The sequence below is a fragment of the Dipodomys merriami genome, unplaced genomic scaffold, assembly GCF_024711535.1.
Source record: "Dipodomys merriami isolate MVZ:Mamm:240054 unplaced genomic scaffold, mDipMer1.0.p SCAF_48, whole genome shotgun sequence".
Classification (NCBI taxonomy): Eukaryota; Metazoa; Chordata; class Mammalia; order Rodentia; family Heteromyidae; genus Dipodomys; species Dipodomys merriami.
The window spans coordinates 7,260,673-7,288,082 of NW_027206046.1; the positions used below are offsets into that span (position 1 = coordinate 7,260,673).

Consider the following 27,410-nt stretch of genomic DNA (forward strand, 5'->3'; position numbering starts at 1 on the left):
GTGCGTCCGGGTCAGCTGCTACGGCTGCTGTTACCTCTGTGGTCCGGGAAGTGGCCTGAGGTTTCTACCGCCGACCGAGGGGGAGCAGTCTCCGCTCGGTGCCACCTTCTGCGACCTGGCCGTCAGCCCCACGTCGCCGGCCTGGAGGGGCGAAGAGGACGAGGGGGCCCCGGCTGCCTCCGGGGTGAGCGCGGCCCGGGCGGCCTGGACGCTGCGGGTGTGGGTTGGAGCTGGGCCTGGGGGCGCGCGTCTGCGGGCCGGTGACGCTCTTCTGAGGGGCGCGTGCACCCACAAGCCTCCAGGGCGACCGATCCCAGGGGTTATCTGTGGCCTGGGGCACCGAAGAACCCCCCCGGCGGAGGCACTTTCCGGGGCCCGCCCAGCCTCGGTCCCCGCCCTTCGCCCGGCTCTTTTGCCAATCCTGCCCCCCCCTCTTCCTTTTCCGTTTGTGGTGCGTGTGCTTTGGATGAACACACACACACACACACACTCACGCCTGGGTGCGGTGACGAGCTCAAGTTGGTTCCGTATTTATGTGCAGCGTCTATCCCCTTTGCAGAACAAAGAAACTTGGGACCTCTGGTGTACCTCGTTAGCCTCGGGGGGGGGGGGCGGGGGATGGACGCGGAAACGACACCAGTAACTCAGATCTCTAATAGACCTTCCTGAACAAGCTGAAGCAGAATGCAGGGCGTGTACTTGTAAAGCCGAGTCTCTGCGTGTTTTCAAGATTACCTTTTCTGTTTTAAGTACCTGGCCCCCCCCCCAAAAAAAATAATAGTAATAATAGCTGGGCTTTTCCAGATGTCGTTGGTGCCCCTGGAGAACGTAGTACACTAGGGTTAAATTCAGAAACTGTTTGGGTCTTCACTGCCATTGCCCTGCCAGCTCCTCAGTGGCATAGCTTTTGCCGTGTGCATGCATACTTACTTAGTTCGGTGAATGAAGTATGTGATCGCATCATACAGTTGCTTTCTTAGCCTTACTTTGGTTTAGTTAGGCTCTTCCCTGACCCCTGACACCTGATTTCTCCCGTCTGCCCATCTGTCTATCTTTTGTCTCTGGTCTCTTGTCTATTTGCCTGCTTGTGACAATTGGAGCTTGAACTGGGCCGTTGGCGCTCTTACCACTTGAGCCACACCTCCACTTCCGACTTTTCTGCCCTGGCTGGCTTTGAACTATGATCCTCACATCTCAGCCTCCTGAGAAGCTAGAATTAGAAGTTTGAGCTGGCCAGGTGCTGGTAGCTCATGCCTGTAATCCTACCTCCTCAGGGGGCTGAGTTCTAAGGATCTGGGTTAGAATCCAGCCCCGGCAGAAAAGTCCTCCAAGAGACTCTTATCTCCAATTAACCACTCAAAAAGAGCTCAGGGACAGTGTCAAGGCACCGAGTTCAAGCCCCACAACCGACCAAAAAAATAAAGTGTGAGTCAGCAACACGTGGCACGATGATTGATTTCTTCAATTAGACATATTCAGTTTGGAATGTTAGCTAAGAATTTCTGCAGTTGTTGGAAAAAAATTCAGTCATTTGTAAATGGATAAATTTCCTCAGTATTAAAGTTTCTCCTTAGTTCTTACCATTTAACATTTTCTCTAAACTATATTCCTGCTCATCATAATCTTCTTTTGTGCAGCCTAATAATGTCAAGGTTTGACAGGAAGCTGGGATGGCCACTTCTGCATATGTGAAGTTTCAACTAGATTATCATAAAGCATTGCTACTGAGTTCTTTAGGCAATTCAGGACCTTTTAACATAAATGTAATGGTGTTACAAATTTATTCCATGTGAGGTTGCCAATGAATGGAGACTGCTGTGATAGAAATAATTTTGATCTAGATCTTGGAATCTGGATTTGGTGTCATAATAATGCTGTTTTGTACTTCACATGATTGTTGGTTGAAACAGGAGATGGTGGGTACAGATGAGAAAAGCACCTTATGTTCATTCTAACAGAGTAATTCAGGTAGAACAAGCATCTTAAAATGTAAGTATAGGGCTGGGAATGTGGCTTAGAAGTTGCATGCGAGTGCCTATCATGCATGAAGCCCTGAGTTCCATTCCTCAGTACCACATAAACAAAAAAGGCCAGAAGTGGCGCTGTGGCTCAAGTGATAGAGCAAAAGAAACTCAGGGACAATGCCCAGGCCATGAGTTGAAGTCCCAGGACTGGCAAAAAAAAAAAAAAAAGTATATCCAGGACCCATAAATTAATCTTGACTTACAGTAGATGGGAAAGTATCCTTTTAAACTTAGTAACATTCCTCTGGCTGGGAAGGTGACTCAGTGGTAGAGTGTTTGCCTTGCATGCATGAGGCCCTGGGTTCGATTCCTCAGCACCACATAAGCAAAAAAAAAAAAAAATCCAGAAGTGGCACTGTGGCTCAAGTGATAGAGCGCTAGCCTTGAGCTGAAAAGCTGAGGGACAGCACCCAGGCCCAGAATTCAGGCCCCACGACTGCACCCCCCCCAAAAAAAAGAAATAAAAAATTTAAATTAGTAAGTGTTTAAAAAAAAACTTAATAACATTCCAAATTTGTTACTGTTTTATATATGAAGACATTTGTAACTGTCACAGAAGTCAGGTATTAGGCTTTATTTTTCTTAAAAGGTGTTAAAACATCTGATAATTTAATTCTGTCTCTTACAGATGACATACTTATCCTGTACTTTATTTTACAATTTGAGAGAAATCAGCATCATTCTAGTAAATTTTGCTTTTAACATTTCTGATAGAGGATGTCACTTCATTCTTAAAAACCTATGTGTGGGCCTGGGAAGGTGGCTCAGTGGTAGAGTGCTTGCCTTGCATTCATGAGGCCCTGGGTTCAATTCCTCAGCACCACATAAGCAGAAAAAGCTGGAAGTGGTGCTGTGGCTCAAGTGGTAGAGCACTAGCCTTGAGCTGAAGAGCTGAGGGACAGTGCCCAGGCCCAGGGTTCAGGCACCATGACTGGCAAAACAAACAAACAAACAAAAACCTATGTGATCCTGTACTTGTCAATAGAACAGCAAGCAAGACTGTAGGATTTTTCCTTTGTTTGTTGAGGGGTTTGTTTTGTTTTTGCAGATCCTGGGGCTTGAGCTCTGGTCTTGCATGTGCTTTTGTGTTTGAGGCTAGTGCTCCACCACTAGAGCCACTGCTCCACTTCCAGTTTTTTGTGGTTAATTGGAGATAAGAGAAGAGAGTCTAGGACTTTTCTGCCCAGGCTGGTTTCAAACCATGAGCCACTGGCACCCAGCTCCGGGATGTTTTGATGATCAGTCATAAACATACAAACTGCTCATGAAAGAATAAAATATTTGGGATGAAACCTGTTTAGATGGGTAAATGCTTTCCTCCTGCCAAGTGGAATTAATTTCACACAGATTGGGCTTTACTTGAACCTATTCTAAGCAGTGTTTAACTCCATAAAATTGCTGTGTGAACTTTTAAAGGTAATTCTAGTTAATCTTTTTTTGTTTGTTTGTTTGTTTGTTTTTCCCCTGGTCCTGGGCCTTGAACTCTACGCCTGAGCACTGCCCCAAGCCCCTTTTTGCTCAAGGCTAGCACTCGACCACCTGAGCCAGAGCACCACTTCCGGCTTTTTCTGTGATTAATGGAGATAAGAGTTTCACTGACTTCCTTGTCTGGGCTGGCTTTGAACCATAATCATCAGATCTCAACCTCCTGAGTAGCTAGGATTACAGGCATGAGCCACTGACACCAGCTTCTAGCTATTATCTTGCTAATAAGCTGCTTCTGGAAACTCTTCTTTATCTTTTTTTTTTTTTTCTCTTCTTTATCTTGATTGGATTTACCACCATACCTACCCTCTGTTGCAGTATAAGGAAGTAATCTATTACTTTTTAAGTATATTAAAATGTTACTTGCATGATCTTTAATTTTTTTAATATCTGAATCAAAAAAGTGGGAAACACCACAGTTAACTTTTGAGTCAGCAATATCATGATTTCTTCATAGTAGTTGTACTTATATGAACTCTTCCTTTTTTTGCATACATGCAAGGCAAGCACTCTACCACTGAGCCACCTTCCCAGCCCTATGAACGCTTCTTGTTTTCTGTTTTATCCAGCTGCTCGGTGATAAAAGTGCTACCAAGAGTCGATTCTCATAGTTGTTTAGCTTATTTTTATCTACCTCGTGTACTTAATTTTACCTAGTGTTCTTGATGGAATGGTACCATTAATCAATGTTTATTTCTCCTTCTCCTTTGTATAAATACCTTAATCAGTCATCCCCTAAGCTAAATATCCATGGCCATAGCCTGAGGTATGCTAAAGTCATATGCTTCAATATATTAGAGTTGAGAAGGTTCAAAGGGCTGAAGGAGTTGGGCTTTCTGTAGTTAACTACCTTTAAAGGTTGTGTCAGTGTTCTTTTGTTCAGGCAGTAAAACAGCCCAAAGGTTTGGTTATCTTCTACATTTTAAGAGAAATAATTCTTACAAATAAGGAATAATTTTACCAACAGGAACTTATATTACATATATGTAGATTCTCACAAAAATTGATTATGATTTTTAGAGGTAAAGCAAATAGGAATCCTATTTATATAATTTAACAAGCAAAATAAACCAAAGAGGTTGAGCAAAAGGCTTGCTTGCTATCCAAGATCATACCTTACATTTAAATGTTTATCCATTTAATATGTCAGGCTTGTAGATGTGCCAAACATGATTGTTTGCAACTTTCAGTCACTGTCTTTACTTTTGAAATATTATGTAGTTTTGAAAAAGACAGGCAGAACACTGATCTTTTTTTTCAAATAACCAGTAGAGCAGTAAGATGAGATAATTGGAAGCTTTTCTTTTTTTTGAGGGCGGGGAGGGTCCAAGACTGGGACTTGAACTTGGTATCTGTTACTCTCAATTCCTTGGCTGGCACCTGAGCCATATCTCAAACCCCGAAGCTTTTCCAATTATTGAAATTAGGTAAATATATTTGTGCATAGCAAAGACTGAGTATGTGAAATCTAGTGAAGATTCAGTTTTCAGCTATTAATGATAGAATAATCTCAATTTAACATGACACAGAGTAAGCAGTATTAAATATTTGCACTTGTTGACTATAATCTTGGACTGTCTTTTTGTTCTAAATAGAAAAGTAGTTTGATAAAGTACCTTTTTTTCTTTTTTTAATGCCCTCTACAGAAAAGAGTTGCTGACAAAAATGCAGTCTGTAAAGTGATCTTTTTTTTTTTGTTGGTCATGCAGCTTAAACTCAGGGCATGGGCACTGTCCCTGAGCTTTTTTCATTCAAGGCTAGCACTCTACCACTTGAGCCACAGTGCCACTTCTGTTTTTCTGAGTGATTTATTGGAGATAAGGGTCTCATGGACTTCCCTTCCCTGGCTAGCTTTGAACCATGATCCTCAGATCTCAGCCTCCTAAGTAGCTAGGATGTACCTGGCTATAAAATGATAATTGTGGGTGTGTTAATTAAAACATATGTATTAGAAACAGAAACTGCTAAATGTCAGAATTATTTTAAGTGTTTAATTCCTTAAAATTACTTAGATCAGTGTTTTCTCAGAATTAAAAATACTTCACCCATATACAATTATAAACATATACATTGATACATATAAACTAATTTTCCTAAGTGAATGTTTTGATGAGGAAAAGTTATATCTGTTTTTTTTGTATGCCAAAGAGTGGTTCTTCAAAATTTGAACTTTTTCCAAATGTTCAAAACCTCCTTCTAAGACGTAAGTGAGGAACAGCTTCACTCTCAACAGAGATTTGAATTAAGTTTATTATATGAAATCTTAACATTTAAAAGTTCCACTGCAATTTTGTTATTCTGGAACATAATTTTTTTTTTAATGAGATGGCTTTCAGTTATCCTGCTCTCTTGACTCCCAAGTGCTGAAATTATAGGTGTGCACTACCACACCTGGCTGTTTATTTTTAACTTTTTTTTTGGGGGGGGGGCGTTTCCGGTCATGGGGCCTGAACTCTGGGCCTGGGTGCTGTCCCTCAGCTTTTCAGCTCAAGGCTAGCACTCTACTACTTGAGCCACAGCGCCACTTCCCGGCTTTTTTTTTTTTTCTGCTTATGTGGTGCTGAGGAATCAAACCCAGGGCCTCATGCATGCAGAGCAAGCGCTCTACCACTGAGCCACCTTTCCAGCCCCATGCTGTTTATTTTTAATATCTTGCTCCTGCTTCAATTTGCTATGTAACTCATAATATGAAATACATTTTAAGTCATAACCAGACATAAATCTGTATGTATACAGTTGTGAACAAATACTTTAACCTAACAATATCCTTACTGCAAGTAGATTTCATGTTACCTATATTTTGTTGTCTTCTCATTCTGTGAAAGAAAAAAGTTTCTGCTTGATAAATTGATTTCATAACTACATCATTGAACTAAAAGCTCTATGACTGATAGAGGAATTAAGATATAAGATTCTTGTGCCTTTTTGTCAGATAAGTGAACTGGAAATTAAATTCCTGCCATTTTTTTCTTCCCTTAACAGAATATTGGCTCTCTGAATTATCAGGAGTTGGAAGTTGACATTGAATCTAGGTTGAGGATGGAAGGTGTAGAATTGAAAGAAGAATGGCAAGATGAAGATTTTCCAATGTGAGCATACTTTTCATTGAAAACAAATTTAGAACAAAATCTTAGAATGTATTGAGTTATCACTTGATGAATATTAGGCTTTTTAAAAAAGTAATGTTAATAAATGATCATTTGATACAAAGGAATGAACATTTAACAGAATGATTCTCTTGCATATTGTTTGCTTACAAGTGTATATGGAATCTGTAACGCTTTATGTTCATTTTGATCTCTTAAATCTCAGATTTTCCCCTTTTTACAAAACAACGTTTTAATGTGGTATTTTTTAAAACGTTGTGGGTCAGAACTCCTAGAATGGACTCTTTAGTTGTTTGTTATGAATTTTTAAAATGAGTGGATTTTTTCCAAGAAAAAACTTAGTAAACAAATAAACAAGGATCTTCTTCTGGCAAGACACTTTGACACTTTCCAAAGGCAGACCTTATATTTAAGTGATGGTTCCATTTCATCTTGGTCAGAAGACTTCCAGCACTCAGTAAGTGCCTTAGCAGTTGGAATATGGACAGCTGGAGAAAGAGTTTGAGGGAATAGTACACAACAGTGATAGTGGTAGAGGATTGCTAGACTCAGAACTATAACCACCGTTACCACACTTTCATTGTATTTGAAAATAGCTGCATGCACTGTATCATACACCACATTGTATTGATACATTGGAATTTATTTATAGTCTGATTTTTGCATAAGAATTATAGTTGTAGCTGGCAATGGTGGCTCATGCCTGTAATCCTAGCTACTCAGGAGGAGGCTGAGCTCTGAGGACTGAGGTTCAGAGCCAGCCCTGGCAAAAATGACCATAAGATTCTTATCTCCAATTAACCACCAAAAAGCTACAAGTGGATGTGGCTCAAGTGATAAGAGTACCAGCGTTAAGCAAAATGCTTGGAGACAGCACTCGGGCCCTAAGTTCAAGCCCTAGGACCAGCACAAAAAAAGAAAAGAAAAGATTTTAAGCAATTTATATATGCATATGTGTTACATAGAGTTATATATAAGTCATGTTTTAACAGTCTGAGTTTTTGTTTTTTGTTTTTTGTTTTTTTACTTTCTGTGTTAAAGATACTTATGCCTGTGTCTTCCAGCCCTTTACCAGAAGATGATAGTATTGAAGCAGATATACTAGGTGTAACTGGACCAGAGAGCCAACCTGGTAAGTACTTTAGCACTTTTCTCTCGGTGGACTTTGGGTTATTTTGAACACATTTCTTTGTCAAGAAAAAGAATCACCAAGTTTTTGGAGAAATTAAGTGCACATTGAGTAGAGCTGTTTTGGAGTGCTTGAGAAATTTAGATATACATAAATAAATGATTGGTTTTTAGAAATGTTTTGCAGGAGGTAGACAAAGACTGTTACTTGGTAACAGAAAAGACTTGAACTTGGTATCTGTTGCTCTCAACTCATTGACTGGCACTCTATCACCTGAGCCATACCTCAAACCCTAAAGCTTTTCCAATTATTGAAATTAGTAAATATATTTGTGCATAGCAAAGATTGAGTATGTGAAATCTAGTGAAGATTCAGTTTTCAGCTATTAGTGATAGAATAATCTCACTCTAACATGATACATAGTAAGCAGTATTAAATATTTGGACTTGTGGCTACAAACTCTTCCTCTGTTATTTAAAAAAAAAAACATGGCTACTTCACTGATCTCTCGCCAGTGATGTAGAAGCAGAACAGATCAAATCCAAATTTTGTAAATTACTAATGTTTTGTTATTTGTTTAAAGTTTTTCTCAGGAACTATGTAGCTGAAATGTTTCTCTTATGCAACTCAAGCATTTTTTTCCTTTGTTTTTCAATTCTAGGCTCCCCAGAAGTTAATGGAAATAAAGTGAGAAAGAAACTAACTGCTCCAGACATTAGCCTAACACTGGATCCTAGTGATGGTTCTGTGTTGTCAGATGACTTGGATGAAAGTGGGGAGATTGACTTAGATGGTTTAGACACCCCATCTGAAAACAGTAATGAGTTTGAGTGGGAAGGTAATTGTTTCATTGTTTTTTATTAAGCTTCATTAATGAATCTTTGTCATTATGTACCTTAAAACTTAATTATGAAGCCTACTAAAATATAGTGTGTTAAAGGATTTTTATCAAATAGCTATTCTTTTTTTTTTTTTGGATCCGGTCGTGGGGCCTGAACTCTGGGCCTGAACGCTGTCCCTCAGCTCTTCAGCTTAAGGCTAGCGCTCTACCACTTGAGCCACAGCGCCACTTCTGGCTTTTTTCTTTATGTGGTGCTGAGGAATCGAACCCAGGGCCTCAGGCATGCAAGGCAAGTGCTCTACCACTGAGCCACCTTCCCAGCCCCTCAAATAGCTATTCTTTTAAGCTGCATTGTTACTAAGGTACAAGATTCTGCAAACATGGAGTATTCTGTCGTTTTCTAAACTGTATAGTAGATTATATAGGTGGATTTTTTTTGTCTTTTTTACTATAAAGTTATGTTTTAATAGAATACACTACAAGGACTTACATATTTGCAAAGAGAGAGTTCTGAAGAGAAGTTTTAGGGGGGAGAGAGAGAGAGAGAGAGAAAGTGTGTGTGTGTGTGTGCGCGCGCGCGTGCGCGTGTGCATGTGCCAGTCCTCAGGCTTGAACTCAGGGCCTAGTGCTGTCCCTTAGCTTCTTTTGCTCCAAGCTATCTCTCTACCACTTGAGCCAAAGCTCCACTTCCAGCTTTTCCAGACAGTTTATTTATTAGAGAAAAGAGTCTCTCAGACTTTTTTACCCAGGCTGGTTTTGAACCATGATCCTCAGATTTCAGCCTCTTGAGTAGCAAGGATTAGGTGGCATGAGCCACCAGCACCTGGTAATTTCTAAGATGGTGTTCTGCTTCCTTCACAAGAACACTCCTGGGATTTACAGGCGTGAGCCCGTGGCACTCAGTTTTGGGGGTGATTTTTAAGGCGCTTTATGTAATGATGCTCTACTTTAAAATTACCAACACAAGCTGAAGTGTACTTAGCTCTCAAGTTTACATTATCATTTTGGTTATTTAGAATTCAAAGGAATTGGCATGTGTCTTACTTTGCATGCCTTGTTGAATTAGACAATAATAGCTCCGTATAATGTCTTTATATGGTTGTTAATAATTTATATACCATCTTTAAAATGATTTTACTTTGAAGTTTAACATTAGGCATTTTATCTACAGTTTTACTGGCTCAATATGCAGTCCAATAATAAGCAATATTTTTAAAGATACTGAAATAGTTTTCTGCCTGTGTGTTTTGTCTCTTCTTTCTTTAATGCTGCTGTAGTCATTTCCTGGAAGGATATTTTCCGTTAACAGCTTTATCTTGGAAACAACTAACATGCAGTAGGTTCCCCCTTCCCCATCTGTTGGTAAGGACTATGATACTAAAATTTTGAAAATCATTACTTCATTTAAAATCAGCTAAACTGCAACCTGCAAGCATAAATTACACCTAATCATTGGTGCTTTGGCTAATGTTAATTTAAGTAAATATTTGCATGCATTCTTCAGAATGATCACATGGAAAAAGATCACTGAGCAGTTAACCACTTTCTATCTTGTATTATAGTGCTTGAAAATTATATGCTAAAAATATTGACTCGGTCATTGCAGTAATCTTTAGTAGTAATTATCATTAATAAAGTCATAAGTGGACACCCTAGAAAGAAATTATAGATGGCTATATGGATTCACTTTTCTAAATTTGTGGATACACATTGCTCTGTGATCAGGTGCTTTGTTAAATTGGAGAGTAAAAAAAAAGTCTTAGAAAACTGACGTCTAACAACATAAAATGATGTCATATTGGGGTAGAGTAAGCCTTTTCCAGTATTCTGGAAGAGATGCTTCAAATTCTAAAGATGCTATAATGAGAATCCCCTATATCAGCACGGTGTGATATGCACCTGTATGCCCAGCTAATTGGGAGGCTGAAGTGGGAAGATCATTTGAGCCTAGGAGTTGAGGCCAATTTGGGCAGCACAGAGGTACCATCTCAAAAAATTTCAATCTAGATAGTAAAGTGGTTAACTTATGATTTGATTTTTATTGCATAAATAACAATTTGCAATTCAAAAAACTTTTATTTTAACAGATGACCTTCCAAAACCCAAAACTACTGAAGTAATTAGGAAAGACTCAATTACTGAATACACAGCAGCAGAGGAAAAAGAAGATGGACGACGCTGGCGTATGTTCAGGATTGGAGAACAGGATCACAGGGTTGATATGAAGGCAATTGAACCCTATAAAAAAGTTATCAGCCATGGAGGTAAGACTTAACTGAACATTATGCTGGGTATGGTAGTTCAAGCCTACAATCCTAGCTACTTGGGAGGTGGATATCACTAGACAGAGATGGAGAAATCATCATTTGAGGCTAGCTCAGGCATAAAAGTTCTCAAGACACTATCTCACCTAGTATCTGGGCGTGATGACAAGGACCTGTCATTTCTAGCTACATAGTGAAGCATAAGGATCACAGCCTGTGTATAAAGGGAGACTACCTCAAAAATAGTCAAGGCTAAAAGAGGCTGAAGGAGTAGTTCAAGGGGGTAGAGCACTGCCTAAATGTGGGGCCCTGACTCCAATCCCCAGTAATGACAAAAAATATTTAATACATAGTATCCCTATAGATATTACATGAATTTGGAAGAATAATAAATGATTCTTACATCATTTTAGGACTATAACAGGTTTGAAGTGGAAAGAATAAAACCTATAGCCAGGTGCCGGTGGCTCACGCCTATAATCCTAGCTACTCAGGTGGCTGAGATCTGAGGATCGTGGTTCAGAGCCAGCCTAGGCAGGAAAGTCTGTGAGACTCTTACCTTCAATTAACTGCCAGAAAAACAAAATGGCACTGTGGCTCAAAGTGGTAGATAGAGCATTAGCCTTGAGCTGAAGAGCTGAGGGACTGCACCCAGGCCCAGAATTCAAGCCCCATGACCAACAACAAAAAAAAAGAATAAAACCTACATAAAAATTTGCATTGAAAAATTACTCCCTCCCACCTATCTTTCACTACCCAAAACTGGTTTACTTTTTCTTCCTTTGTATGACTTTATACTTCATACAAAGTAAATTTATATACTATAAATATATAGTTAATACCTCTATAACTAAATGCCCGTGTCTTTAATCCTCTTTTTTTTTTTTTTTTTTTGTCAGTCATGGGGCTTGAACTCTGGGCCTGGGCTCTGTCCCTCAGCTCTTCAGCTCAAGGCTAGTGCTCTACCACTTGAGCCACAGCACCACTTCTGGTTTTCTGAGTGGTTTATTGGAGATAAGAGTCTCACAGACTTTCCTGCCTGGGCTGGCTTTGAACCAGGATCCTCAAATCTCAGCTTCCTGAGTAGCTAGGATTATAGGTGTGAGCCACCAGGACCCAGCTATAATTCTCACTCTTAAACAGAGAACACCTATGCCCAAGAAGTTTTTTAATACCCTTTTCCGATGAATATTACCCCTCAATAGGTATCAACTATTCTAATATCTACCTCTCTGTGATTAGTTTTTCCTCTTAAAATTACATAAAACTAATAACTGTGTACTATGCACTATATAGTATGCTACTGTCATCCATGTTATACATGTCAGCTGTAGTAGATCCCTTCTTATTGCTGAAGAGTGTTCAGTGCATGGAAAAACTACATTTGCTTATCTGTTCTCCTGATGGAGATGTAAGTTGTTTCCAGTTTGGATTATTATAAATAAAACTACTGAGTCATTGTTATACAAGTCTTTTTTTGGATAGTAGTAAAACTTAGTCTTCAACTATAACTCTTAATTATTTCCCTTAAAACACTGAACAGATCACTTAACAGTTCATTCCACATTTCTGTGAGCACCCACTTTGTATATTTATAAGATGTGCAGAAATTAATAAAATTTAGTTCATTCCCTTAAGAAATTTACAGTCAAATAGGAAAGCAATGAAAATTCAAGTTCTAACTCCTGTCATTCTTAACTGTACTACTATATAGAGTTTGCATAGGCACTGTGCAAATAGTGTCAGAATATTAGGTCAGAATGTAGCTTATTCTGGAAAGCATATCTGGTTTCCTTAAGGCCTAACATTGCACTGCCCAGAGGAGCCAGTAGGTCAGGCAAACTGATTTTTTTTCCTCACACAGAATCATTTCCACTTACTTTGCTCTCTACCAAATACATTGCCTCCCTTATCTCTACAGTCTTCATTCATCTGAAAGCAAATCACTTGCATATTTGCAGTTACATTCTTATGCCTAATTTAATCTTATTCAAGATGAAGAAAGCAAGATCATCTAGGTTAGAAAGGCCACAGATAGGCATTAATTCAGCTAGTTCATAGAAATCAACTTGTAAGGCCTGCCTTATAACTTAAACCTAATGCCTTTCAGAAATAGCACTTCATTTTCTTTAGGGATCTTACCTTACTAGATTACCACACTTAATATGTTTCGTGACTTATTAAAAAAGCTAGTAAAGATTCTAATGTTCTTGAAATACCAGATCTATTTACTTTGTGTACAGACAATAGAAATGACTTTAAGCATGATTACTGAATATAGCTTACTAGTTAAAGGTTTAGTTGAAATACATTTTTGTAGTTTTCTTCACCAAGGAATATGTCAGATATATATCCAGTTTTTTATTGTAATATCTCCTTTTAAAAAATCAGCCACTGGCTGGGTGCTGGTGGCTCACACCTATAATCCTCGCTATTCAGGAGGCTGAGATCTGAGGATCAAGGTTCAAAGCCAACCCAGGCAGGAAACTTTTTTTTTTTTTTGTCGGTCATGGGGCTTGAACTCTGGGCCTGGGCGCTGTCCCTCAGCTCTTCAGCTCTTCAGCTCAAGGCTAGCACTCTACCACTTGAGCTACAGCGCCACTTCCAGTTTTCTGGTGGTTTATTGTAGATAGGAGTCTCAGGGTCTCTCCTGCCCAGGCTGGCTTTGAACCTCGATCCTCAGATCTCAACCTCCTGAGTAGCTAGGATTACAGGCGTGAGCCACCAGCGCCCGGCCAGGCAGGAAACTCTTATCTCCAATAAACCACCAGAAAACCGGAAGTGGCACTGTGGCTCAAGTGGTAGAGCACTAGCCTTGAGCTGAAGAGCTGAGGGACAGCGTTCAGGCCCTGAGTTCAAGCCCTATGACCGACAAAAAAAACAGCCACTATCAGGCACCAGTGGCTCATCCTGTAATCCTGCCTGCTCAGGAGGCTGAGATTTGAGGATCACGGTTTGAAGCCATCCCTGGCAGAAAAGCCCCTGGGAATCTTACTTCCATTTAACTGCAAGAAAACAGGAAGTGGGTTGTGGCTCAAAGTGGTAGAATCCTAGCCTTAAAAGAGCTCAAAGTGGTAGAATCCTAGCCTTAAAAGAGCTCAGGGACAGTGCCTAAGACCTTAGTTCAAGCCCCATGACAAAAAAAAAAGCAACCATTTTAACCATAGTTTGAGTGCTTTACTTCAGATGTTGTGTGTTATGTGTGTCTGCTTGTATATGTCACTATATTTTTCTGCTTGCTTAAATATGACTGGCTTTTTACTATGCTAGTTGAAGTCAGTCTTTCCCTAACAGCCATACAGATAACTTCTCGGAAGTCTTCAGAGTAAACTCACATCTTCATTTCTTTTTCAGGATATTATGGAGATGGGTTAAATGCCATTGTTGTGTTTGCTGTCTGTTTTATGCCTGAAAGTGGCCAGCCTAACTATAGATACCTGATGGATAATCTCTTTAAGTAAGTATAGCCTAACAAAATGTGTGATAGAATTTTGAATTAATTAGACTTCTATGTTCAGGAAATGAACTTAAGCTGTATAAAAGTTCAGTTGTAATTGTTCATGTCCTATTCTCAGGCATTGTCAAACTGGTTTTCCAACTCAACAGGAAAATTGGCATTTTAAAATTAGAAAATGTTTCTTGAATTTATGTTTTATTTTTTTGTCAGTTGTGGGTTTTGAACTCTGCCTGGGTGCTATCCCTGAGCTCATGAGCTCTACTACTTGAGCCACAGCACCATTTCCAGTTTTCTGGTAGTTAATGGGACATGAGTCTCACAAACTTTCCTGCCTGGGCTGGCTTTGAATCATCATCCTCAGATCAGCCTCCTGAGCAGCTAGACCCTGCCTTGAATGTTTTTGGGGGTTTTTTCCCAACTGATTTATTTTACATTTGCAGGCACATTAAATTTAATGAAGTTACTTTCAGCTTAAAATCACATGGCTAAATTACATTTGTCCCTAGAAATCCCATGTAATGAGCTGACTCTTCAATTTTCATAGAGTGATTCATCTCGGGTTGGTGAGAGTCTTACAATCTTTTTTGGGGAGGGGAGGGGGGAAGTCAGTCTTGGGGCTTGAACTCAGGGCCTAGGCACTGTCCCTGAGCTTCTTTTGCTCAAGAATAGCATTCTACAGCTTGAGTCATAGCACCACTTCTGGCTTTTTCTGTGTATGTAGTACTGAGGAATCAAACTAGGGCTTCATGCATGCTAGGTGAGCAATCTACCACTAAGCCACATTCCCAGCCCAGGTCTTACAATCTTCAGTGTGGAAAAATTCAAACGTAGCTGGGCGCCAGTGGTTTACGCCTGTAATCCTAGCCACTCAGGAGGCTGAGATCTGAGGATCATGGTTCAAAGCCAGCCCGGGCAGGAAAGTCCGTGAGACTCTTCTCTCCAATAAACCACTGGAAAACTGGAAGTGGCACTGTGGCTCAAGCGGTAGAGCGCTCGCCTTGAGCTGAAGAGCACAGGGACAGCGCCCAAGCCCAGAGTTCAAGCCCCAAGACCGAAAAAAAAAAAAAATTCACACATATACAAAAGGAAATAAATACATGAAATCTTTATCAGTTACACATTTCAGCAGTTAACAATTATACTTCATTTCCAGTTTTTTCCCACTGTGTAATTTTGAAACATCCCAAACAATGTCCATTGTATTCTATAGACATTTTAATATGTATCTTGAACTTACTATTTTAAATAATCATAATATCTGCTAATGCAGTTTTAATTGTAATTATATTTTCCCTCATTGTGTGGGAGAGAAGGGACTTGTATTAATTTGGAGAAGCCAGTGCGGTTCTTCACAGTGAAGATTATATCTAATTTGTTTTTTACAGATATGTTATTGGCACTTTGGAGCTGTTAGTAGCAGAAAACTACATGATAGTCTATTTAAACGGTGCAACAACTCGAGGAAAAATGCCCAGTCTGGGATGGCTCAGGAAATGCTATCAACAAATTGATAGACGGTAATGGAAATATAAGCATAAAGCAAGTGTGAATGACTTTTATAGTGGATTTATTGGATTTTTGTTTTCTGTTGCCGCTTAAGGATTATATATTTACTTCTTAAATGGTGTTTTCCTTAAGGCTCTACTCTTGATAGTATTTTGGAAAGTCAAGAAAGCAATTAATTTTTGTCTGCTTTCTAAAGAATTATTCAAAATAACTTACAAGATTGTTCTTCATTTTTCCTTATTCTTAATTTGGAACACATAATTTGTACCTTGGGGAAGAGTGGAGAATGTAGTACATTTAATGTTTTGTCTAATTTGTAATGTTAACATATTTGTATGTGTGTGTGTGTGTGTGTGTGTATGCATGCGTGCATGCGCATGTCAGTCCTGGGACGTGAACTCAGGGCATAGGCATTTTCTTTGAGAGGTTTTTGTGTTTTGGTTTTGCTCGTGTAGTTCTCTACCACTTAAGCCAAGCTCCACTTATGGCTTTTTGCTGGTTAATTGGAGATCAAAGTCTCATGGACTTCCCTACCTGGGCTGGCTTCAAATCAAGATCCTCAGGTCTCAGCCTTTGAGAGTACCTAGGATTGCAGATATGAGCCACCAGCAGCACCTGACTGCATAGTATATTTTGTTTCTTATTTAGATATAATTTTCCTTTGGAACAAACTCTAGATTGTATTTATTGGCTTGGAAATTATACTATAGTCTTTGAATTGGTTTGATTTTCTTATGGCTAATTTAAACTAGTATAATCAACTCAAACATTAGCTTTTGTGGTTTAAAAAATATACACATGTGGGACTGGGAAGGTGGTTCATGGTAGAATGCTTGCTTTGCATGCATGAGGCCCTGGGTTCGATTCCTCAGCACCACATAAGCAGAAAAATCGGGAAATGGCACCGTGGCTCAAGTAGTAGAGTGTTATCCTTGAGCTTAAGAACTAAGGGAAAGTGCCTAGACCCAGAGTTCAGGTCCCACAACCAACCAAAACAAAACAAACAAAAAATATATATACACATATGTGTATAGAGTCCTTGTTTTATCTGTGTGAAATATGCATGGTGAACAACTTTATAGTTGGTCATTTAAAAAGAAATCTGGGATAATGCCTTCGAGTTTTAATCAGTCTTTTTTTTTTTTGCCAGTCATGGTGTCTGAACTCTGGGTCTGGGCACTGCCCCTCAGCTCTTCAGCTCAAGGCTAGCGCTCTACCCCTTGAACCACAGCACCACTTCCAGCTTTTTCTGCTTATGTGGTGCTGAGGAATTGAACTCAGGGCCTCATGCATGCAAGGCAGGCACTCTGCCACTGAGACACCTTTCCAGCCCCTAATCAAAGTCTTTTTTTTTTTTTTTTTTTTTTTTTTGGTCTGGTTGTGGGGCCTGAACTCTGGGCCTGGGCGCTGTCCCTCGGCTCTTCAGCTCAAGGCTAGCACTCTACCGCTTGAGCCACAGCGCCACTTCTGGCTTTTTTCTTTTTGCTTATGTGGTGCTGAGGAATCGAACCCAGGGCCTCGGGCATTCAAGGCAAGTGCTCTACCACTAAGCCACCTTCCCAGCCCTAATCAAAGTCTTAAAGTACTCAAGAATAACCATTAGATCTGCTTCATGGTGCTTACTGCTTTGGTCATTTTTTTCTCACATGTCTGCCTATGCACTGCCTGACATGGTATTGAGAGTGAGTTCCAGTTTCTCCCGGTCTTGAGACATGAAAGTAGTTTACTGTTACAGTCATTATTGGTCTGGCTGACAAAGTCTTGGAATGTATTACTAGGAGACATTTAACAACAGGCTATACTATAGACATAAATTTGGTAAAATGTTACTAAAATTTATTTCATAGGAATAGCCGGGACACTCAGATTTCAAGACCGTATTGACTTTAGGAGTTTCATGTCTAACTGAGAAGTTTGAAATGGCTTATTTTTGTAGTTATTTTGTATAAACTTCCACATGTCTTAGCATTAAAAATTGTAGAAATTCCTAACTTTTCTGTCTTTTTTAAACTCCAGGTTACGAAAAAACCTAAAATCCCTAATTATTGTACATCCCTCCTGGTTTATCAGGACACTTCTGGCTGTAACAAGACCATTTATTAGGTAATCTCTGAGAGCTCTTGAGATTAAAAAAAATTCTTTGTATAAATTTCTTATCCTATTAGAACTATTGAAATAATTGTTTTTCTTTGATTTTCTTCTCTTTTTTTCTTTCCACAGCTCAAAATTCAGCCAAAAAATTAGATACGTCTTTAATTTGGCAGAACTAGCGGAGCTTGTTCCCATGGAATATGTTGGCATACCAGAATGCATAAAACAGTATGTTTTGTTTCATTTCTTAAATTGTATTGAGTCATTACATTTTGATGTGCAAGGTGTACTGTATTTCAATACTTAATCTCACTTCATGTATGTATAACAAAGAAATAGAAGAAGCCATCTCTCCATGTCTTCCCAGAAGTCACTATTTTCTTCAGGCTCCCAGTTGAAGAACTAGAAGTGATTCCTGGTCGAGATTCAGTTTGTATTTATAAAGTCTTTACAGTCTGAGAAGTGATACAGTGATTGGCCAATACTAAGGAACATTCTCCAAATAGAGGGTGTTGCTCTCAAAATTTGTGTAAACTTACTGTAGCAGGTTACTCTCAAAATTTGTGTAAACTTTTCGTGCTATTTTTAAATATCATGTTGCTATACAGAAACTTACTTAAATCAGCTGAACCTCAGTATTTTCCAGTGACTGGAATTTGTTCTGGTTACTAATTTACTTCTCTTGAACCCCTAAAAAGACTTGGCATTAGGTTGTTAACATAAATAAGTGAGCATCACACTGCTGTTACATAGAGAAGTTTCTGTGTTTTGTTAGTCTGAGGTTTTAGTTTGATGTATCCAAGCCAGATTTATTGAGTCAGTCTTTGTTTTCTACATAGTGTTTCTTTTAAACGGTTGGGCTTGCAAACTTAAAAAAAAAATTTTTTTTAGTAGTACCTTTTTTGTTTATGTTTTTATTAATCTCGTAACATGTATTTACTGAAATAACTTTTCCTTACCAAGGTATGAAGAAGAAAAGTTTAAAAAGAAACAAAAAAGGTATATGCACACCTTGACTGGGTTGCATCTAGACTAGTCCATTTGCATTGCACAGACTAACTCTTATTGATTGGTTAGCTTGTAGACAAAGATAAAGGCACTTGTAAATATAAATATACCCCAACATCCAATACAAGGTGAATCTAAAGTTTCTGATGCTGCATATGACTTGGATTCACCCTGTTTTAATACTAGATATAATGTCAATTAAGAATTCAACCCCCTCTTTCCTTACTGGTCTGAATAAACCAAAGAACTTATAAGTGAGCATAGTATTTAAAATACCAGAAGACTCAAATGTTGCTTTTGTAATATTTATGCAGAGCTGGGAATGTAGCTCAAGTGATAGAGTGTTTTCCTAACTACCAAAGATCTGGATTTGATCACCAGCACTAAAAACGAAAAATCTGAATACCCCTTAACCAGGTCTGGTGTTTCTGGCCTGTAGTCCAAACACTTGAGGAGCTGAGGCCAAAAATCATGAGTTGAAGGCCATCGGGACCCTGTCTGATACCAAATAAATATTTTCACAGAAGCTTTCAAGTAATCAATTTATTTTATTGGGGTTGATAATTATATTTGCAATGCATATATTCTTTGGCTAACCAACATTTTTCTCCTTGTATGCTTAAATTAAATAGCCTGCTAACCAGTCAAATTCTACATGTGATAAAATACCTAAATGAACCGTTTAACAGTTAAACACTCTGCTTTCATTTAAATATTTTTTGAACACTTCTGCTTTGGGCATAACAACCTATTGTCTATTAAAAGCTTGGCATAGAAGATGGAAGGCAAAGATATTAGTTATGAGTTTATATAGGAAATTCAGAAAAGTGTATTAGTTTCTAATTTGTTAATACACTTACTTTGAACTTTTTGTTTTAAAAACACTCATTTATGTAACCCAGACTGGCCTCAAACCCAGCGCTCCTCCTGCCTCAGCCTCCTTAGTGTTGGCTTGCAAGTATGTGCCACCACATCCATCTTGTTTGTAGATTTGTTAATTGTTCACTGATGAGTAAAACACAGTTTAATAGAACCTTAGAGTTTAAGATGAGAAATTTATTTGTCATATTTTGACTATCTGTGGAAACAACTAAATATTACTGGAACATTCTTTTTTTTTTTCTTTGTTTGTTTGTTTGTTTGTTTTTGTCACTTGTGGGGCTTGAACTCTGGGCTTGGGCACTGTCCCTGTACTCTTCAGCTCAAGGCAAGCACTCTTACAGTGCCACTTCCAATTTTCTAGTGGTTTATTGGAGATGAGAGTCTCACGGTCTTTCCTGCCTGGGCTGACTTTGAACTGTGATCCTCAGATGTCAGCCTCCTGAGTAGCTAGGATTACAGGCGTGGGCCACTGTGGCTTTGCTTCTGTTGGTGAGAACTTACTTAACCATGTAATAAAATCACATTTCTAAGTGGCTCTTTAATGGTGTAGCCAACACTGAGATGTAGAAAGTGACTTTAGATCATGCTTATTTCTCATGCACTCTTGACATTGCTATACATTTGCCAGACACATAGATGAAATTTAAAACAATCTGAGTTTGTAGAATACTTTGAAACTAGCTACTTCCTGTATTTCAAAATGAGTTGCATTTATTGATGAAATACATTCCATAATGTCCTTTCTAAAAATGCTCTATTAAGTTTAGATGGAGGAATATTTTTTTAATTTTTTTTTCCACTGGGACTTGAGTTAGGGTGTCAAGCTCTAGATCTGATTTTTCCATTCATAGCTGACATTCTACCACTTAAACCACACTCCAGTCCAGCTTTTATACTGATTAATTAGAGACAAGAATCTCTCAGACTTTTCTACCTAGGCTGGCTTCAAACTGAGATCCTCATATCTCAGCCTCCTGTGTGGCTACGATTATCAGCACATGGATAAATATAGAGACATGTTTTTGAAACCAGAACTTAGAAGCTGGGGTGAGATCTGAGGATCATGGTTCAAAGCCAACGCAGGCAAAAAAGTCAGTGGCACTCTTATCTCTAATTAACCACCAGAAAACTAGGAAGTAGAGCTGTGGTTCAAAGTTATAGAGTGCTAGCTTTGAGCAAAAAGAGCTCAGGAACAGCACCCACCCTGAGTTCATGCCCCACAATCCCATAACCAACAGAAGGAAAAAAAAAAAAAAAAAAAAGGAAGTAGTGTGGAAACTCTTTCAGTTAAAGTTAACATCGGCATAAGCACTAGGTTTATCATGAGGGCAAAAAATGAATAGTGAGCATTTTTAAATGTTTCTAGAGTTTCTTTCAAACACCGTAGTGGGGCCAGGTATGCCTGGCCATCATTTGTTGAAATGTTTCAATAGAGTTTTAAAATAATAATGGTATTAGGTCTTAGCCATACTTTAGTTTTTAAAAAATTGGGTAAATATTACATGCCAATATAAAAAATATTTAAAATGTTGTTAATCTGGAGTTATCCTAGGCCAAGACTGTTAGGCTCTATGTCAGGGCTGTTAGGTCTGTTTCACACATACTCCAGTAATCTTAATAATGAATGCTGATGATCAAAATGATGGAAACAAGTGTGGACAGTGTCTTCCTACATTGTCCCAGGTGGCCTGAAACATTGCCTTCCATACCAGTGACTCATACTGCAGATACAACAGCAATAGATTGTTGTGCATGATCTCTGAAGGGTTTCTATAATTATTGTGTAATTCTTCAAGTCTCCATGTAACTAAATTTGCTGGGGCCACTGACCACTAGTCCAGGAACATTTTTTAATGCACATTTAGATACTTTTTGAACATTAAGTTCTTATGGCTTCTTACTATCAAAACAAATAAAAGGCATTCACAAAGTATACCAATGAATTCTGGAGACTAATTCTATTAGAATGCATTTTATTAACTAGATTTTAAAGTATTAATTGACCAGTGGGTAGCTTTAGTGACACTTAATATTTCTGTTAAAATCACTATTGAGGGAGTTTGTTCTTCCTATTGCCAATCTCTGGATACCTGCTGTAGCCAAGCTTCAACTTGTGAACTTTTAAGAAATGTGTTTGTATGTATTTTTGTAATCTCTGAAAGAATCAACATGCACATTTCTTGCCAGTGTCCTCCTGCCATATAAAAGTTCTCTTATCGTTCTGGTTGGGGAAATAATGTTTGGTAATCTTTTTACCATGTCTGCTTCTTTGCAAAGCTTTGTTTTTTAACAGAATAATATTCTATGCGTAAAGGTTGTTATTTTTAGAAAGAAAGTTGTTGATGCTTAATTATCTACTTTTTTTAAAAAATTAAACAGAGTTGATCAAGAACTTAATGGAAAACAAGATGAACCGAAGAGTGAACAGTAAGTTTGGCATCTAGTCCAGACAGAAGTGAAGAATGTGCTGATGAAGCAGTGCTCTTTTTGCTTTTATTTTTATGTAATCTGTTACAAAATTGACTTGACTTTTTCTTAATGGACTTTTTGTACAAGGAACTGTTCACTGCTGTACTGGTTTGCAAATGTCTTGAATTTTACTCTTTAATAATCATTTTATACTTTATATTGCTAAATAGCAGAGAACTACACTTTATATAAAGCAATTTTTGCATTTGTTTATTGAATGATGGATACAATCTTCAGTAAAATATTTATATGCATAAATGGCAAAGGAAAGAAATAATATATATTTTTATGTCTTGAGCAATATTTTTAATGTATACTTACCTTGTAGAAGAATGTGCAGGCAAATGTGTTAGAATTTTTGTCTTTGTAAATGGTTGAATACATTTCCCGAGTGACTTAGAAAATTAAGTTGCTCCAAGGGATAAACAGATTCTCATGAATACCCAAAGATCATGTACATAGTATAAGTAGATTAATACCATCCCAAGTGTTTTTTTCACTTTAGCACATATTGTTCCTTAATTCAGAAGTGCAAATATAAATGCATTGCACACTTTCTCCTTTTTTTAAAGACAAGTCAAAAAGCCATTTTTAGAACTAGAAATGTTAAAGAGGCTTAGGAATTAGGAATTATATATATGTATATATGGCATATTTTATCTTCTGGCCCAAAGTCAGAACTGTTTAAAAAAAAATCTTTGATATGTTCACTAATGTGAAATGAGTTTGTGTGTCCAGGGTTTCATGCCCATGAATGTGTGAGTGCTATGTGGCATTGCAGAGAATATGATGAGTGTTCACTGTCACAACTTTCCTGTAGAAAGCGGGCTGGCTTTTGAAACTGCTCTCACTGTGGGCACTTTTACCAAAATACTTCTATGTCACTTATTTGAACTCAGTACTCTGACCTAGTCACATAAGGTGTGTTTCAAGTTTCTGTGGAATTCTGTTTGACAATACTATAAGTTAGATTAAGTTTGCAAGTCACAGAGCACCATTGCATTGTGCTGTTTGGGACATTTAATAGAAACATGAAAAATTTGTTCTACATTGAAATAAATTTTATTTGTGACTGCAAACAAAGCTTAGTTACATATAATAATTCTATTACAACAAACTGGCAAACTATGTCATATACTAAGTGTTACAGACATATTTAGTAAGCTTAATATCCTCTGTATTTGAAGGTCACACTGTCCAGCCCTTCATGTAAAGCTCTTTTTTCAAGAGCATTAGTTAGTAAAATTGAAGCAGATGTAAACTAAGCTTGTAAGATTATCTCCTGCAAGAACACAGGTGTCTTTTACTATGTTTTGTTTTTGTTCTTTAGTATAAAGTTTCTGTTACAAAAAGGAATTTTTTTTTTTCTTTTTGAGAGATGCTAGAGGATTCTGGGGATTCCCTAGTAGCCCCTTGACCTTGATCCAACATGTCCATCCTGTACTAAGTCACTATGGTGAATTAAGCCAAAGCCTGGTTACCTGTTGAAACCTTAGAAATACTTTGTGCTGAAAAAATTAATAGTAACTACCTAGGCATTCCTTTTCAATTTTTACTACATGAGGATTATGAATTAAGATCATGTCTGGTTTCATTGTAATTTGCATACTGTATCTGGAGGACATTTCAAGCTGTAGCTCATCTGTATGTCTTTATCATCTCAAAATGGACTGAGCTTTTGGGTAGGTGATTTTCCACCACAATAAGTACTTGGCTCTTCAATTTCAAAAACAGAAGAATAACTTCAACTCTTTATTGTGTTTATTGACTTTTGCTTTTACATTCAGTGTTCCTAACTTACAGAAACAACTTTCAAAGGTGATATTTTTCTAACATTTCAAATATTAGAAGTAAGCCATGTTCTGTCAGAGTATTAAAATTCAAAGTGAACAGCTAGACATGGTGGTCCAAACCTATAACCCCAGCTCTCAGAAAGCTGAATCAGGAGCTTGGTAAATTCAAAGCCAGCCTGGGTTACAGTGCAGGACCCTGTCTCAAAAGGAAAGAAAAGCCTCCAAAGGGAACACTGGTAACACTTGAATTATAATGATGGAGACATGTTGTGAATCACAGCCTTGAAAGGAGAACTGCTTTAACTTCTACCTTAATGGAATGTGCCCACAATAAATATTTCACTTCTATAAAATATTTAGAAGTATTTAAGTTTATTTGTACTTTGTAACATTTCCCTGTATTATCTGATGTTACTTACCATTACTGACTGAAATGAAAGCACTTGTAATTGTAGGTTTTTGTGTCTTTTTCCTGGGATCATGGATTGAATTTCATTGGTTTAGATTTCAGATGTTTTTCACCATCTTTGTTACATTTGTTATCTGTGTTTCCCCTTTTTAGTCAAGTCTTAATCAAGAAATTCTTTGTTCTACTTATTCATATTCCTAAGCAGCACTGACAGGATATTGACCCCACACTTAAGCTGAATAGTCTTTAACTCAAGAGCATGAGGAGGATGTGAGAAATAGTTTCTTTTTTTTGAGGGGGGGGGGTCCGGTTGTGGGGCCTGAACTCTGGGCCTGGGCACTGTCCCTCAGCTCTTCAACTCAAGGCTAGCGCTCTACCACTTGAGCCACAGCACCACTTTCGGCTTTTTTCTTTTTGCTTATGTGGTGCTGAGGAATTGAACCCAGGGCCTCAGGCATGCAAGGCAAGCGCTCTACCACTGAGCCACCTTCCCAGCCCCAGTGAGAAATAGTTTCTAAGTAGTTGTAGTTGCATAGCTGAAAGAAAGAAAAACAAAACTTCTATAAAGGGATAAAGTCTTAGATGTCATAAATGTTATTCTTAAGGGACAAAGTACATGTGAGGGCAGCAGGTGGTGCCATTTCTTTATATCCAGCAGGAAAAGCTGAAGGCTACATACAGTATAGGAGACTGGATTGAAGGAAAAAAGACTTACAACCAATGTAAGAGTTCTTGTTTTCCTTCACCTATTTTTCACAAGCGAGTTTGAACAGTTTGGGTTCGCAATTACAGTGCTCAAGTTGAAGCTTATGATTTAATTTCCTTTTTCACTGTTGAGGAATATTGTATAGGTTTTCATAATGGACATCACTACTTGTCTGAATGTTGATGTCTACTGCTAGATAAGTAAATACCTGTAGTTCTTATTTCTTCATTTGCCCACAGTTCCGGCATTATAAGAAGTAAAGGGTTGCTTCTTGATAGACTCCTTTCAGATGACTACATAAGCATTAGTATTTGGCTATTTGTATGGGTGCTCAGGGAATGTGGGAAATGATTTAATGCAGAAGTGCCTTGTTGATGTTCTTCACTTAATGAGTGAGCATTGAGAGTATGACTAGAACAGGCCAGTTTCTTGACAGGGTTGGTCAGGTGACTAGTTTCAGCCTCATTCTGGTGGTATAAAGTAGATTGCTAATGATCAGATTACAATCTAGACAGCTACATTATTCTGTTTTGTTTTTGTGATTCTTTTTCCCATCCTTAAGGATATTTGAGAAATGAATCACAAGGAAATCTCAGATGGAGAATAGGATTAGTATACTTACAAGTTTGGCATGTTTTTGTATTTAGGGAATGGGAATCGTGAAGTTTGAGTTGCTAGGAGAGTCAAGTTAGTTGGCAAGGCCAAATAGGGAACTTGGCAATATGAAGGCAGTGTTCTAAGCTAGTTCAAAAAAATTGACTGGGAGGAGCTCTTCTGTCCCTTTCCCTTCTAATGATTCTCATTGTCGTAACACCAGTCAGGCCCAGTAAGGTAACTTTCCTTTAAAGTTCTGAATGGTAACTGCAGTGTAGTTTTAAAATTAGGCAGTGATAAATTTATTTTAATAACTTGTTGCAAGTATATAAAATAGATATAATTTCTTTTGTTTGATAACTTTTTTTAATTTTTTTTTTTGGGGGGGATCCGGTTGTGGGGCCTGAACTCTGGGCCTGGGCACTGTCCCTCAGCTCTTCAGCTCAAGGCTAGCGCTCTACCACTTGAGCCACAGCACCACTTCCGGCTTTTTTTTTTTTTTTTGCTTATGTGGTGCTGAGGAATCGAACCCAGGGCCTCATGCATGCAAGGCAAGTGCTCTACCACTGAGCCACCTTTCCAGCCCCGTTGTTTGAGAACTTTTAAAATGCTATGGAAAATTCAAATACACTCTTAACAAATGGTGTATCAAATGAAAACCTAGTACATTCAACTTAGTAGAGAATGATAGGAATCTGTTTGCTTCAGATAGCCATCTGATTCCATTACACAGACATCCAAAAAAAGGGCAGAACATTTGCATTTAAAGTTTTTTTGCATTTTCATATCCCATTTGTAAAAAGAAGAACTTGAATAATATCGGCTACTGCACTGCACTTTTTGTATACAGCCTTTCTGAACATTAACAACTGCTTAACAGTGGTTTATTTACATAAGCCTAGCTAATATTTGGTGGTGTTCAGGGCCATTGACTTGCATAGCCCTTGGAACTCTTCACATAGAACACAACTGAGAATTTCTTCAGACACTGATGCACTTTCATTCATATATATATATATATATATACACACACACACACACACACACACATATATATTTCAACAATGTTTTCATTACAAGTTCACATGCTGTTATCAGGACAAAAGTACTGTGACCTTTTAGTGAGATGATAGTACTGTCGTTTCACAGTGAGACATTCAGTCCTGCTATATGTGTACAAAATGGGTCATTTGGTCTCTGTAAGAAATACATGATTTACTAGAGATGTAATATTTCCTTTTCCTGACTTACCAGGAATACAATGACTTGTATCCTGATTTGTTGCACATCTTATTTTTGCAACATTAATGAATCAATAAATTAATTGGAAAGCTTGTTGTGCTTTGTTTATTAACTCTTTAAAAATTACACTACCAGATTTTTACTGAATTATCTACTAAGCCTTTCATATAGTTTCAGACTTACTTTTTGGTGGTGGTTGTGGTGGTGGTGGTGGTTGTGGGGCTTGAACTCAGGGCCTGGACACTGTCCCTGACCTCTTTTGCTCAAGGCTAGCATTCTATCACTATAAGCCACAGTTCCACTTCCGGTTTTTGAGTGGTTAATTGGCTTATTGTTACCTTATTTTATGTGTTTACGTATATATGTAGGATTACAGGCGTGAGTGATCAGTAGCTAGGCCAGA

General features: G+C 38.2%; 1 protein-coding gene across 2 annotated transcripts; it reads left to right on the forward strand.

Moving 5' to 3' along the window:
- On the forward strand, positions 1 to 27,093 carry Bnip2 (BCL2 interacting protein 2). Of its 2 annotated transcripts, XM_069995274.1 has the most exons (11): positions 1 to 184; positions 6,492 to 6,598; positions 7,681 to 7,748; positions 8,407 to 8,583; positions 10,674 to 10,850; positions 14,205 to 14,307; positions 15,693 to 15,824; positions 17,830 to 17,916; positions 18,034 to 18,132; positions 18,868 to 18,903; positions 22,174 to 27,093. In XM_069995274.1, exons 2-11 carry the CDS (start codon positions 6,549 to 6,551, stop codon positions 22,223 to 22,225), a joined length of 981 nt encoding a protein of 326 aa, XP_069851375.1. In that variant the 5' UTR covers positions 1 to 184; positions 6,492 to 6,548; the 3' UTR covers positions 22,226 to 27,093. The 2 variants fall into 2 exon arrangements, with proteins under 2 accessions (XP_069851375.1, XP_069851376.1); XM_069995275.1 differs by lacking the exon at positions 18,868 to 18,903.
- Positions 27,094 to 27,410: the final 317 nt, after the last annotated feature.

Coding starts and splice junctions, on each gene's coding strand:
- Bnip2 (XM_069995274.1), top strand. CDS start 6,549: ATGGAAGGTGTAGAATTGAAAGAAGAATGGCAAGATGAAGATTTTCCA. Junction 7,749..8,406: donor TGGACCAGAGAGCCAACCTG/GTAAGTACTTTA, acceptor TTTCAATTCTAG/GCTCCCCAGAAGTTAATGGA. Junction 10,851..14,204: donor AAAAGTTATCAGCCATGGAG/GTAAGACTTAAC, acceptor TTTCTTTTTCAG/GATATTATGGAGATGGGTTA.